Source organism: Neoarius graeffei, chromosome 25 (genome assembly GCF_027579695.1).
Source record: "Neoarius graeffei isolate fNeoGra1 chromosome 25, fNeoGra1.pri, whole genome shotgun sequence".
Classification (NCBI taxonomy): Eukaryota; Metazoa; Chordata; class Actinopteri; order Siluriformes; family Ariidae; genus Neoarius; species Neoarius graeffei.
In genome coordinates, this window is record NC_083593.1 from 49,507,795 (window position 1) to 49,523,105 (window position 15,311).

Below are 15,311 nucleotides of genomic sequence, written 5' to 3' on the forward strand. Positions count from 1 at the left end.
TTTGCTGGACTGATACAGAAGCCACACACCTTTTTGCTGGACTGACAGATTCAGAAGCCACACCCCTTTTTTCTTGACTGACAGATACAGAAGCCACACCCCTTTTTGCTGGACTGACAGATACAGAAGCCACACCCCTTTTTTGCTGGACTGATATACAGAAGCCACGCCCAATTTTTGCTAAACTGACAGTGACTGAAACAATATCTCCTTTATTGGGTTGTCAGATACAGAATCCACACCCATTGTTGCTGGACTGACATACAGAAGCCACACCTCCTTTTGACTGGAATAACATGCCACATGCTTTTTTGCTTTACTGACAGACACAGAAGCCACACCCCTTTTTGCTGGACTGATATACAGAAGCTACACCCCTTTTTGCTGGACTGACAGATACAGAAGCCACACCCCTTTTTGCTGGACTGACAGATACAGAAGCCACACCCCTTTTTGCTGGATTGACATACAGAAGCCACACCCCTTTTGCTGGACTGACACATACAGAAGCCACACCCCTTTATTTAGATACAGAGGCCATGACTCATTAATTGGAACTGATGCACACGGGACACGCCTCCTTCACTGAGACTGAATGGTATTTTGTGTCAGCACGAATGATAAGCTATTTGTAAATGATTCGTTTGTTTTCATGACTCACGTGAATCAAATTAATTTCACAAGTAAGAAATAAAAGTTAAGCTCCAGTCTAAAACAAACACATTTGTAACAAACTAAAACCAGTTGACTTTGTGGTTCACCAAAAAAACCAAATGCTAGCAGTCTGTGACTTTCATACTGTGATGGATTTCTTAGCAAGAAATTAAACTCCTAGATAGCTGAATGTAAGCAAAAGCAGGTAATAAATGTCCTGAAATTAAACAGCTGTGTATATTAAGGCCATGTACACACGTAGCCGGGTATTTTTAAAACCGAACATTTTCCCCCCCTCCGTTTATAAAAATGTTTTATCCACACCACCTCGTCTTCGAAAAAAATCCCTTCCACACATAACCGAACATCTGCGTTTTCAATCACATTCATAAGCATTCCAAACCTGTAGATGGCATTATTTCCCCAAATCCTACCCCCTAATCACATCAGAATAGCCCTCTGTTGGCGTCACTTCCGCCTAAACATAAAACATGACGCCAAGCTCGTTCGTCTGGACAGACTCGGAGACAGAATTGCTTCTAAACACAATTTTGGAGTATAAACTTCAAAAGACGCAAGAAAACGTTGATTGGGAATCTTATCAGTAGTTGGGCTTCTAAAATTAAACATGTAAATAGCACCTGCACAATAATTAACGCTTTCAAGGCACTACTCCGATCCATTACTCTTTGTCCATGCTTAATCTGGCTTCTGCAGTAAACAAAGGTCGCACGTTTGACGTCAGGGCAGATTTGTTGTCATTTTTTTGGCGCAGATTGTGACGTTCTAAAACGCAAACCTCCGGTTATCTCTGTCTACACGAAAAGGCATACACGGAGTTTTCAAAAATCTTCACTTTGCCCGGAGTTTTTTTAAATATTCGTTTTTGATGTGTTTTCATGTGGATGACAGGCCAAAACGTAGAAAAATATCTTCGATTTAGCAGATACCCGTCTACGTGTGGACGGGGTCTAAGACTGTCACAAAAAATACTTATTAGTTGCTCTACCTAAGCTAACTAGCTAGCTAGTCGAGTTATTTAGGCTTACACTACCATTCAAAAGTTTGGAGTCACCCAGACAATTTTGTGTTTTCCATGAAAAGTCACACTTTTATTTCCCACCATAAGTTGTAAAATGAATAGAAAATATAGTCAAGACATTTTTCTGGCCATTTTGAGCATTTAATCGACCCCACAAATGTGATGCTCCAGAAACTCAATCTGCTCAAAGGAAGGTCAGTTTTATAGCTTCTCTAAAGAGCTCAACTGTTTTCAGCTGTGCTAACATGATTGTACAAGGGTTTTCTAATCATCCATTAGCCTTCTGAGGCAATGAGCAAACACATTGTACCATTAGAACACTGGAGTGAGAGTTGCTGGAAATGGGCCTCTATACACCTATGGAGATATTGCACCAAAAACCAGACATTTAGTAGAATTTAGCTAGAATAGTCATTTACCACATTAGCAATGTATAGAGTGGATTTCTGATTAGTTTCAAGTGATCTTCATTGAAAAGAACAGTGCTTTTCTTTCAAAAATAAATAAGGAAATTTCAAAGTGACCCCAAACTTTTGAACGGTAGTGTATATTGCGTTTGTGTGAATGGTTTCAAGCTAAAACAATGGGAAATGATTTCCGTCCTCCCCAATGATAATGAATGCAGTATTATCTGGTAGTACTGATGTATTGGACATGCTAATGGTACGGTAGCTAGCTAACAATTTGTACATAATCTGGGCTAAAGGGCTAAATCACAAAATTCATCTCATCTCATTATCTCTAGCCGCTTTATCCTGTTCTACAGGGTCGCAGGCAAGCTGGAGCCTATCCCAGCTGACTACGGGCGAAAGGCGGGGTACACCCTGGACAAGTCGCCAGGTCATCACAGGGCTGACACATAGACACAGACAACCATTCACACTCACATTCACACCTACGGTCAATTTAGAGTCACCAGTTAACCTAACCTGCATGTCTTTGGACTGTGGGGGAAACCGGAGCACCCGGAGGAAACCCACACGGACACGGGGAGAACATGCAAACTCCGCACAGAAAGGCCCTCGCTGGCCACGGGGCTCGAACCCAGGACCTTCTTGCTGTGAGGCGACAGCGCTAACCACGACACCACCGTGCCGCCCTAAATCACAAAATTACATTTTAAAAAAAAAAATGCAACAAAAAATTTTATATAAGTGAAAATTGGAATTAAAATGCCCAGCCTTTTAGTAAGCAAGATATTAAGGTACATTTCATTTTCATATAAAGATTTTTATTCGCATTTGATGACTGAGAAATAAAAAAAATGTGTTTGGTGGCAGGCAAGGTGGAACAAAAGCAGGACTCTCGATACAGCACTCCAAACGCAGCTGTAGATGAGTTTTGAGTGTGCATAGTACTTGAATATGTTCCAGTCACTTCAGTGAAATTAGCAGTGCATTTCTGCGATCAGTCTGCCATGCTTCAGCTGCATGAAAAGCACAAGGTAATAATCCAGAAAGCCGTCAGAAAGTGGCAACTTTCACATTTGTTCTGTAATAGAGGTTTGGGGTGTTTTTTTTTTTTTTTGATGGCGTATTGGAGCTATTTTTCTCTGAAAGATGCAGTGCGAAGCCAAATGTGACATGCATTTTCAGCTCAGGATGACCTTTTCTCTTATCAGGTGGAAAAGAAACATCCATACAGTGTTCATGTCTTTGGCCCGACATGTCTCAATACAATAAACAGGGACTTTTTCAAAATATTATTATTAGCTACTATTATGTTTCTAACCTAGGGCGGCACGGTGGTGTAGTGGTTAGCGCTGTCGCCTCACAGCAAGAAGGTCCTGGGTTCGAGCCCCGGGGCCGGCGAGGGCCTTTCTGTGTGGAGTTTGCATGTTCTCCCCGTGTCCGAGTGGGTTTCCTCCGGGTGCTCCGGTTTCCCCCACAGTCCAAAGACATGCAGGTTAGGTTAACTGGTGACTCTAAATTGACCGTAGGTGTGAATGGTTGTCTGTGTCTATGTGTCAGCCCTGTGATGACCTGGCAACTTGTCCAGGGTGTACCCCGCCTTTCGCCCGTAGTCAGCTGGGATAGGCTCCAGCTTGCCTGCGACCCTGTAGAAGGATAAAGCGGCTAGAGATAATGAGATGAGATGAGATGTTTCTAACCTGCTAGTCTCAGTCTGACATACTCTACTCATAGGACATGGAGTGGTTTGTGGCTGGAAATCTTTCAGTACTTTTCTGGCCACGAACTTCAGAATCTTGGTTACGATATAATCGCTACTTCTTGTCTTGATTACGTTAAAACCTGCATTTGTAATAATAAACTCTGATTTTCTTTTTATTCAGATCTACATCACAGATATCATCATGTGTAAGGTATAAAACGGAATAGGGTATGCTGTTATAGAAAAATAATCAAGTACTGATAGAACCTGACATGAAGCTCCCTGAAGTTGATTTATCCTTCTTATACTTCAGCAATAATTTTTTTCCCTCTCCATTAAATAATGTCACATCATACATGGAATGTCCAGGAAGCAAGTTAGCTCTTGTTAATATCCGATATTATTTTATATTATATGGACACGAACTACATCCCAGACATGGAGAACTAAAACCGTGACATAAATCTCTATATGTCACGCGTGAGGAAACTGATGAATTGTTTTGATAAATTTGGGTACTTTTTGTTTGTGAATGTGTCGATATGATAAAAAGAAAATCGCTTGAAGAGATGAAGTTTATCTTCTCGTGTTGAAAAACTCGCATTTTTCAGATGAAATACATCGCAGATCTGAGTGACATGTTTAAATAATATTGGCTGGCGTTGAGTGGTATATCAGATATATTCCATTCAGCTAGCATGATATTGAACGAGTCAAAGACGAGTAGCTGAATGGAATATATCTGAAATACCACAAAAATAAGTCAGCCATTATCTCATCTCATTATCTCTAGCCACTTTATCCTTCTACAGGGTCGCAGGCAAGCTGGAGCCTATCCCAGCTGACTACGGGCGAAAGGCGGGGTACACCCTGGACAAGTCGCCAGGTCATCACAGGGCTGACACATAGACACAGACAACCATTCACACTCACATCTACGGTCAATTTAGAGTCACCAGTTAACCTAACCTGCATGTCTTTGGACTGTGGGGGAAACCGGAGCACCCGGAGGAAACCCACGCGGACACGGGGAGAACATGCAAACTCCACACAGAAAGGCCCTCGCCGGCCACGGGGCTCGAACCCAGGACCTTCTTGCTGTGAGGCGACAGCGCTAACCACTACACCACCGTGCTGCCACCAATATTATTATTATTATTATTACTACTATTATTATTATTATTCACAGACATCCCTTTTGGGTGTTCAACATGTCTTTCTCTTTCAAAATATTCCATATTTAACGAAGCAAACCTGGCGGCCATGTTTGTTTACAAATTGTCACAGTCGCTCGCTAGCGGGGAAGTTTTACGTCTCTGACGTGTGACGTCATGTTGTCTTGACAACCATGCAATATCGTAAACCATATTCAACGCTCATTCTCCATTGGGCAGAGTGACGTAGTACACGTAGGATAAGCGATATGCTAACAATATTGCATGCTATCAAACCAAATGAATGAAACCCGCTAGAAGAGAACACGTTTTTATTCCGTCAAAAAAGTGTCCTATATGTATAACACTTCCCGATATTTCACTCAAATGACGTCACTCCCAGTGTTTTCCCACTGACTAGACACATGTTGTCAAAATGGTGAACTGGTTCAAAATTAAAATTCTTTTGATTAACCTGCACGTTTTTTTTTCTTGTTTTTTTTTTTTTGTGGATGTGTCCATATAATATAAAGAACATTACACAGTGGCGCAAAGATATGAAGTTTATCTTCTCACGTTGAAAATATTTTCACTCGTTCACTTCACTCACTCGTGAATATATACATTGACCACTCAAAGATAAACCTCATATTTTCGCCTAACCGTGTAATATCCTCCATATATCATCAGAAATCAAGCAGATAAAAGTTAAATAAAGGTAATATGTAAAAGCAATTCCAAATATTATTATACTTTCCAAGTTACGTAGTTAAGTAGCTTCACTAACAAAATCACTACAAAATATTAGCGCCCCTTAGAGGTTCATTAAAAATAGCATCTTGTTCTTGAAAGCTTTTTTTTTTTTCTGTAGGTCATTTAAAGAGATATTACTAGTGAATTCCTCGAGTGCTGATAAGTCTGTGGAACCTTAATATATTTTATATTTTATACCATTGCTGTTTTTTAGAATAATTCTGGGATTAATAAAAAAACACATATGAGTGATTCCACGCTTATGGGTACTGAAATGGGTACATGAACTTATTTTTAAAAATTCACCTAAAACCATTTCTTTTTTTTACCATCAGGTCACAAAACATGTAATCTTTAATGAATGATATGTTAAAAGATAACTTTAATTTTCTGAGATGTAATAAAAACATATTTATATGCCAAAGTCAGAACGTAACAGAAGTGTTATGGACATATATATTCTCAATTTTAACAATGTAGAATTACTTTTTGAAACATAGGAAGGTGATGTTTTAGCAAATATAATTAATAAACGTGTAGTAGAATAAACATACACATTCTTTCAATAAGATTAACATGGTATATAGCTAGATTGTAATTAATTTATAACAGACGCGCGATGGAAATCGTAACAGAAGTAATGTAACAGACATCATTTTGGAACTCATAGGCTTGACTTTGGCATATAAATATGTTTTTATTACATCTCAGAAAATTAAAGTTATCTTTTAACATATCATTCATTAAAGATTACATGTTTTGTGACCTGATGGTAAAAAAAGAAATGGTTTTAGGTGAATAAGTTCATGTCCCCATTTCAATACCCATAAGCGTGGAATCACTCTTAAATAAATGTTAGTATTGTAACTGAACACAATGATGACGTACCTAAAAAATCAAAGCATATTGTTGAGACATGTAAAATTCATGCAGTTAAACAGGAAATGGTTCGGTGACAATGAAAATGAGAAATTTGTGTCTGATTTTTTTTCATCACTACAAGATCAGCGTGGACAGATGTGAGATGCATCTGCAGTAAATAAATATTGCACAAAGTATATCTCTCCCATATAACTTTATCTGCATTGGACTGAGAGAGAGAGAGAGAGAGAGAGAGAGAGAGAGAGGCAGCCGTTCTGTCATATAATTCATGATCTGCAGAATCACATTGGATGATGATTTATCGGTGACAGATGTTATGTTTTTATATTGAGCCACAGAGAAAGAATGAATTTATCTTAATCCTGCTTCTGTTTATGTAAATGTGTTCCTCAGACATGTTGACATTTATTTATCTGTGTACTGGTTCTTTTTTGGATTAGATCCAGATTGGCAGACTTCCACATGAACTGCCAGACGACTCCACACTCGATAACGAGCTGTCCTAATGACAACTACCACGGCTGTCTCGTGTCCTACGTCGGGCTTATAGGTGAGTGATTAGATGCTTTACATGCAAAGATAAGCAAAGTAAGCAGATCTAAAGGGATACACATGCTGAATAAAATGAAATGGACTTCATCTAAAGTCTGATTTTTAAAAACCAATATACACATGACACTATGTCTTATTAATGCACCAAATTCTTATGTATTATGGAATACTTATTAAAGCTAGACTGCCTTTCAGATATTTCAAGTGTAGGTTATAAAAAGAATTTTCCCCGACACCCAATTATTTTTGTTTAGTGGACCGAAAGCTACTGAATTCAAATCACAGACTTCTAATTTTATTAGTTTTTTTTTAAATAGAACAATTAATGAATTTAGAGCCACATGGCCCTAAATTCTCTGCAGTTTTTTTCCTGCTTCACCATGATGCAATACAAGATACTACATCATGCATCACGTGGTGGGCTTTCCCTGTTCGCACAAGGCATTGTGGGATACAAATTTGAAACAGGAGAGAAAAACGGAGGACGTGAGTGTGCGAATGAAACGTGAAAGACCGACTACAGTAACGGAAAGCCAGAAGAAAAGACGTTATGTTCTATACGAAGGAAAGGAAACGCAGGACCAAATTAATAAATATCGGCGATCAGCGAGCACCTCGATGTGATCAGCTGTTCGTTTAGTGACAGAATGATGGAACAGTCAGTGCAGGGTCAAAGGTAAAGCTGCGCAACACACACACGGACTTCCTCTGTATGCTCGACTGCACAAAGTGAGCGATTTCATGCACATTATTTGTTTTAATCCCCAAAATTAAATAACTTCCCAGCCACAGAACGGCCTGATATTTTGTGAGATATTACAGAAATAAATATCTATCATAATGACCACATTTCAGAGGGAGCTAAATTTCACAGATTTTATGAAATCGAAAGGCCGTCTAGCTTTAAAGGAGTACGTGATCGTTTTTACAACTCTCAACAACAATAAAAAAAAAAAATACTGCGACCTGTCAAAAAATTTGTCGAAAAGAAAAATAGGAGCCATGTTTGTTAACAAGCTAGCTAACAATTAACTAGCGCTTACATCAATAATTAATGACGGGATGGTGAGATACAGCTAAATATCTGATAAAGAAGAGTAACTGTCACCTCCCTGCTGTTGATTTTATTTCCCAAGAACTGCACATGCAGATTAGCCTGGCAAGCCAAACTAAATGTGAATATTTAGTCTGGCCTCGATCCGCAGACATTTCCGAAGCGGGTAGGAGGAACAAACCGCTGTCTTTCAAACTGTCTCTGTGCGTATAGGCCAACGCTCTGACCAATCAGCGCAACAGTGACTGTGACGTAGTCAGAGCGACAGAAAGCAGTGGGGGAGGCCTTGAAATAAATAATTTTTTCAAAATGCGTATTAATTAATAAACAGGTTCTAGATATTAAGAAGTTTGGAGATAATGACCACAAGTTTGGAGTCTGTACCACATACACTCATTTTTTTCCAAGTGTTTTTCAAGGGTTTGCTTAAACTGTTTTTGAGAGTTTTTATTTAGTGGCGTTTGGTGAAATAATTTCCCTTAAATTTAAAATAACGGGAAAATAAGAAACAATCAAAAAGTAATGTTTCAAAGCTGTTTATTAATTCTTCGTACTGCACAAACTAGCCCCATCCTTTTGGCTACGAGCGGAGCTAGCTGGTAGATCAGACTTTTGCCATAGCCGGTCGGCAAAACAGCGAAAACGTCCTTCTTGAAAAGGAATGAGCGGAGAGCCTCTTCCTGCTCATGTTTCAACGAAAACTCCAAGTCTAATTCTTCTAAAACTGATTCCAAAGCGGAGTCAAACGCGCGCTGTTCACTAGCCGTAGCCATCTTTCCTGTTGCGCTTTCTCCAGCGTCACGCAGCTTTGTCGTCACTCCTGCAAAAGCCCGCCCAAAGAATCCAAACAAAAACCTTGCGTTGTGATTGGCGGGCACGATTTGATGCCCGGGGTGTTTTTGTTTATATGGTGCGAGGCTAGACCCATTCGCTAAGCAAAAAATATTTTTGGCCGCTAGGCGGGTGGGTCTAGTTTACTAGGCTAAATGCAGATGTGTTTTATTCCTTTTGTACCACAGCAATTTGCAAACACTGATTTTTTTTTTTTTAAAGTAAAATGCAACATGCCTTTTAACTGCTTAGTTACATTCAGTCCATCTAGCAAGGAATCAACGGCCAATAACTTAAACGAATTCAAGTGTTCATGACCTAAATTTGACATTAGGAGAATAAATTTTGATCCTATTATAGCCGTAACTAATTACAAAGACAGTAATTATGCATACTATTAATTAACTTAATGTGAAATAATTAGCAGATAATTAGCAGAGTTTTAGATGGGTTTTTTTGTAAAAGACTGTGTATATTTTTAGTCTTTTGTATTTGTAATTATTTCTATCTGTACATGCACGACGCCACCAGCTCTGCTAATCAACTTATCGTGTTTTAAATAAAATTCATTCATTCAACAAACCAAGTTCATGCAGTTCCTGTTATCAAGTCAAGTGGGTCAAGTCAACACATGAGAGTACGCAAGACTACATAAAGTACAAATACACAACAGTGTGAGATGAGTGCAAGACAAAAAAAAGACACAGATCAGTAAATACACAGAGCGTGGTCTATAAACTGTAAACTATTTAACAGTTATTCCACGAAATCGAGTCGTACATGAGCTGATAGCCGACGAGGCGCGTAGCTACAGTATGCACCTCGTCGGCTATCAGCTCATGTACGACTCGGTTTCGTGGAATAACTGTTATATTCTATCCACATTCACTGTATTTTGAGAAACAGAGCATTTTTATTTTTATTTTTTGCAAATGCGATAAATAAAACCTTTAGGCTACGTTCACACTGCAGGCTGAAGTGACTCAAATCCGATTTTTTCGCCCATATGTGACCTGTATCCGATCTTTTATTGACAATATGAACGACACAGATCTGATTTTTTCAAATCTGACCCAGGCCGTTTGGATATGTGGTCCTAATTCCGATTCCTATCCGCTCTTTTCATATGCGACTTCAGTCTGAACCGCCAGGTCGCATTCATCCGACTTACGCGTCATCAACAAGCCACAAACGTCACTATTCTGCGCTGAAGTAGGCGGAGGGTCTCTCAAAAAAAGTTACAACAACATGGCGCATAATCACGGGCGCAGATAGAGGGGGGGACTCGTCCCACCCAGATTTAAATTCACCTCGCTCGGTCCCCCCCACTTATAGGGAGGAAAAAACGTCTATGCTGTCTTTCTTTGCATAAGGCAAACCTCACGGAAAAATCAAAAGACTAATTACCATTCGGTTTATTGAGGTGCACAGCAGTGTATACATAGTTGCAACAACTCACATAAAACAAAGACTGATATTCGGTTGGTTGAGCTGCGCAGACTGCACAGATTGCGAGCTCGAGCTTGGTTGCTATGGTAACCCACAACAAGTTTGACAGGCATATCGGGGTTGGGGTTGGTTTGCTGGCAGCTTTGTCCCCCCCCCCCAGTTTTTTGTCCCCCCTAGTTCAAAAAAACGTATCTGCGCCCCTGCACATAACATCAATGCGAGGGACGCTTCGGGCTGTGAAGGTTCTGAATCTTCTCAATGGAAGGACGCAGAGGTTAGGGAGCTGATTTCCATTTGGGGGGATACAGCTATTCAAGCTAGATTGGATGGGTCATACCGCAACCGGGCGGTTTTACTTCCGTAAACACTGGCCATGCTCACTGCGTGTGACGTCGTCGTATCCTGCAATGCGCATGCGGAACACTTTTAGGTCGCTTTTCGTTCATACTGAGGATCACATACAAGTCGCATATATTTGTTAATGTGAACGACCTCACAAAAAAATCGGATTTCACAAAAAAATCGGAATTGAGCATTAAGCCTTGCAGTGTGAACGTAGCGTTAGACAAAATGTCCGACAAAATCATTTCCTCTTAGTCGGACTTCTTAAAAACCTCTCAATGGCTGCACGAATTGACTGTAGTGTTGTTTTTTTTGTTGTTTTGTTTTTGTCGTCTTGCTGTCGTGCCGAGGTATAGAATAGCTATAGACATGTACTGTATTTAACTCTTCCTTGGACATTTCAGTGTAATTTTCAAACTTCTTTCAGATTTTGAACCGGTCTAAAAAAATTCAACAAAATTTTCATGCTTAAAGATGAAGAATGCAAACAAGCCGGTGAAATGACGGCCGCAATTTGTGAAACATTCGATAAATAATAATAATAATTCTTGAAAAATAAATAAAAAAGATAGATTCCTACCAGCAAATACTTTAATTCCATATTTTGTTCCTTTTTTGTGTATTTTTTAGGGTTTTGTTTTCGAGTAGAGTTTTTATTTCGTTTTCGGTTGATTCAGCAACATGCCCTGCCATTTTGTTTTCCTCTACCCACGATATATGAGCTGATATCCTAGTAGTTGAGTAGCCAATCAGAGCGTGCAATTGCTCATATCCAGTGAATGCGGATAGAATAATTAGTAGTGTCGCAACAATAAGTATATATGTATCAGTGATGTGTGTATGGAGCAGCTAAACTGATACTTGATAACACACACGACTATTAATTGCTCTATAACGTTTGACCCCAACAGGATCAGATGTGACCCCAAACTATGTGGATGCCAACCATGTCAACATCACCATATCGCCATGGTGTGGTTGCCGTGGCAGCGGTAACCAGGAGACAGAATGTGAAGCTTTTCTACGTGACTTCAGAGAGAACGCATGTCTAAGTGAGTGGGTATAGCACAGCATGCAGCTTCGGTTAATAACACACTAATGAGAAAAACAGTCATGTCTCGGATTAGAGTCAACTTTCACACTCTGGGTTCAAACTTCTCTCTGGAGTACCGTCTCTCTGTTGTGTGTGCATATAGGAAACGCAATCCAGGCATTTGGTTATGGAGCAGACGCTGGTTTCCTTCCGTTCACCGAATCTCATTCTGTCATTCCATCTGAAAAACCCAACCTTCATCCTGCCATTATCACTAAACCCGACATCATCACCAACGACGTCAAACCAGTCGAGAGTGCGTGTGTTTTCTCCACATGTGCAAATCTTAAGGTATGTCTCTCTCTCTCTCTCTCTCTCTCTCTCTCTCTCACACACACACACACATCTAACACCAAGACAGCTCCAGTATTTATGTCTGTGAAACAGTATCACTCCAAGACCTCACAGAATACTGTTTCAGACGGAATATAATGGAACATCTTTTTGAGCAACAGGCAACATTACTAAACTCCCGTACCGTAGTTAAGGGTAAAGTCCGATGTGAGCACTTTGTCTGCCAAAGAACGAACCTTTAGTCCTGAGCCTGGACTGGTTAAAATCGAGAGGGTGTACTTTTTCAGTTGTCTGTTATACAATTTGTTCCGACATAATGCTACCAACATGGCCTCCAAAACAGGAAACAATAACCTACGTCAGTATGTGTGGAACCGACAGCTGGCGGTATACATGCTATGTAAAAATCTTATGCACATATTTAACAATTATTCCATGAAATCGAGTCGTACATGAGCTGACAGCTGATGAGGCACGTAGCACCAAGTTGGCTATAAGCCATGAACAACGAGATTGAGTGGAATAACTGTTTTATTCTATCCACATTCACTGGATTTTGAAAAACAGAGCATTTTATTTTTATTTTTTGCAAATTTGATAAAAACTTTAGACAAAACGTCCGACAAAATCATTTCTGCTTAGAATGTAAACAAACCGGCGAAATGACAGGAGCAATTTGTGAACAAAGCTATAATAATTCTTGAAAAATTTTTAAAAAGATACGTTCTTACTAGGGCGGCACGGTGGTGTAGTGGTTAGCACTGTCGCCTCACAGCAAGAAGGTCCAGGTTTGAGCCCCGTGGCCGGTGAGGGCTTTTCTGTGCGGAGTTTGCATGTTGTCCCTGTGTCCATGTGGGTTTCCTCCGGGTGCTCCGGTTTCCCCCACAGTCCAAAGACATGCAGGTTAGGTTAACTGGTGACTCTAAATTGACCGTAGGTGTGAATGTGAGTGTGAATGGTTGTCTGTGTCTATGTGTCAGCCCTGTGATGACCTGGCGACTTGTCCAGGGTGTACCCCGCCTTTCACCAGTAGTCAGCTGGGATAGGCTCCAGCTTGCCTGCAACCCTGTAGAACAGGATAAAGCGGCTAGAGATAATGAGATGAGATGAGATACGTTCTTACTAGGGTGGCACGGTGGTGTAGTGGTTAGCGCTGTCGCCTCACAGCAAGAAGGTCCGGGTTTGAGCCCCGTGGCCGGTGAGGGCTTTTCTGTGCGGAGTTTGCATGTTGTCCCCGTGTCCGCGTGGGTTTCCTCCGGGTGCTCCGGTTTCCCCCACAGTCCAAAGACATGCAGGTTAGGTTAACTGGTGACTCTAAATTGACCGTAGGTGTGAATGTGAGTGTGAATGGTTGTCTATGTATCGGCCCTGTGATGACCTGGCGACTTGTCCAGGGTGTACCCCGCCTTTCGCCCGTAGTCAGCTGGGATAGGCTCCAGCTTGCCTGCGACCCTGTAGAACAGGATAAAGCGGCTAGAGATAATGAGATGAGATGAGACGTTCTTACTATCAAATACTTTTATTCCATATTTTGTTGCCTTTTTTTGTATTTTTTGGGGGTTTGTTTTCAAGTAGCATTTTTATTTTGTACTCAGTGGGTTCAGCAGCACGCTCCGCCATTTTGTTTTTGTCTACTCATGGTATATGAGCTGATATCCTAGTAGTAGAGTAGCCAATCAGAGCATGCGATTGCTCATATCCAGTGAATATGGATAGATAATTATGATGATACAACAGCTTCAAATATTATAACAGCTGAGTGAGACAAGTAGAGTGCACCGAGGTGGGCCACGACAGTTGGGCTTCCAGGCTCCTGCAGTCCAGTTCTCCAAAGATTTCAGTGATCGAATAAACAAAGTCTCTGAACTGGGGAGTTTTAAAAATAATTGATTGAAATGTGGTGTAGTGGTTAGCACTGTCACCTCACAGCAAGAAGGTTCTGGGTTCGAACCTCACAGCTGATAAGGGCCTTTCTGTGTGGAGTTTGTATGTTCTGCCTGTGTCTACGGGTTTCTTTCAGGTGCTCTGGTTTCCCCCACAGTTCAAAGACATGCAGATTAGGTTAAATACCCAGCTACTGGGGTTACACAAGCCAGTGCAAACTTAGTGCCAGTCCCAAACCCGGATAGATTGGGGAGGGTTGTACCGGGCATCTGGTGTAAAACCTATGCCAAATCAAATATGTGGAACAGATCCACTGTGGCGACCCCTAACGAGAGCAGCCAAGAAGATTGAAACATATTGAGTTCCTTAGTGGAGACCGAAGGGTCATTTTAGCCAGAAATAGAGCTCCAAAGTTTGGCTAAAGTGGCCGGTTTCTGCAACCTCTTTGTCAGGCATTGCAGAAGTTTTGTTCAAAAGCTCCTGAAAATATATTTTTTAAACACTTAGTATGGTATATGATTGGTTGTTGTGATTCAGAGCTGTCAGACTATTGGTTACTTCTGGGTCATCAATAATTCTGGGTTTGGTAATACTTCAGGATCTCCACTAAAGTCTGTAATCACGTGACCAGGGCTCACTCACATTCTCTCTCTCTCTTCACTTAGTAGATTTGCAGAGTCTTTAATGAAGAGTTTATACTCATCTCATCTCATTATCTCTAGCCGCTTTATCCTTCTACAGGGTCACAGGCAAGCTGGAGCCTATCCCAGCTGACTACGGGCGAAAGGCGGGGTACACCCTGGACAAGTCGCCAGGTCATCACAGGGCTGACACATAGACACAGACAACCATTCACACTCACATTCACACCTACGGTCAATTTAGAGTCACCAGTTAACCTAACCTGCATGTCTTTGGACTGTGGGGGAAACCGGAGCACCCGGAGGAAACCCACGCCAACACGGGGAGAACATGCAAACTCCGCACAGAAAGGCCCTCGCCGGCCCCGGGGCTCGAACCCAGGACCTTCTTGCTGTGAGGCGACAGCGCTAACCACTACACCACCGTGCCGCCCTGAAGAGTTTATAACTTCAGCAAAAAAGACTTAATGTTAAAAATGTTATAATCACACTATCTGTTATCACCCAAATGAGGATGGGTTCCCTTTTGAGTCTGGTTCCTCTCGAGGTTTCTTCCTCATGTTCTCTGAGGGAG

General features: G+C 41.0%; 1 protein-coding gene across 1 annotated transcript in view; it reads left to right on the plus strand.

Annotated features, from left to right (window-relative positions):
- gfra2b (GDNF family receptor alpha 2b) overlaps window positions 1-15,311 on the plus strand; it is a 231,356-nt gene that overhangs the window by 178,547 nt on the left and 37,498 nt on the right. The window contains exons 5-7 of the mRNA XM_060908882.1: window positions 7,038-7,147; window positions 11,737-11,877; window positions 12,022-12,209. Of these exons, the coding sequence (XP_060764865.1) occupies window positions 7,038-7,147; window positions 11,737-11,877; window positions 12,022-12,209 (439 nt within the window). The remainder of the gene's footprint in view (window positions 1-7,037; window positions 7,148-11,736; window positions 11,878-12,021; window positions 12,210-15,311) is intronic.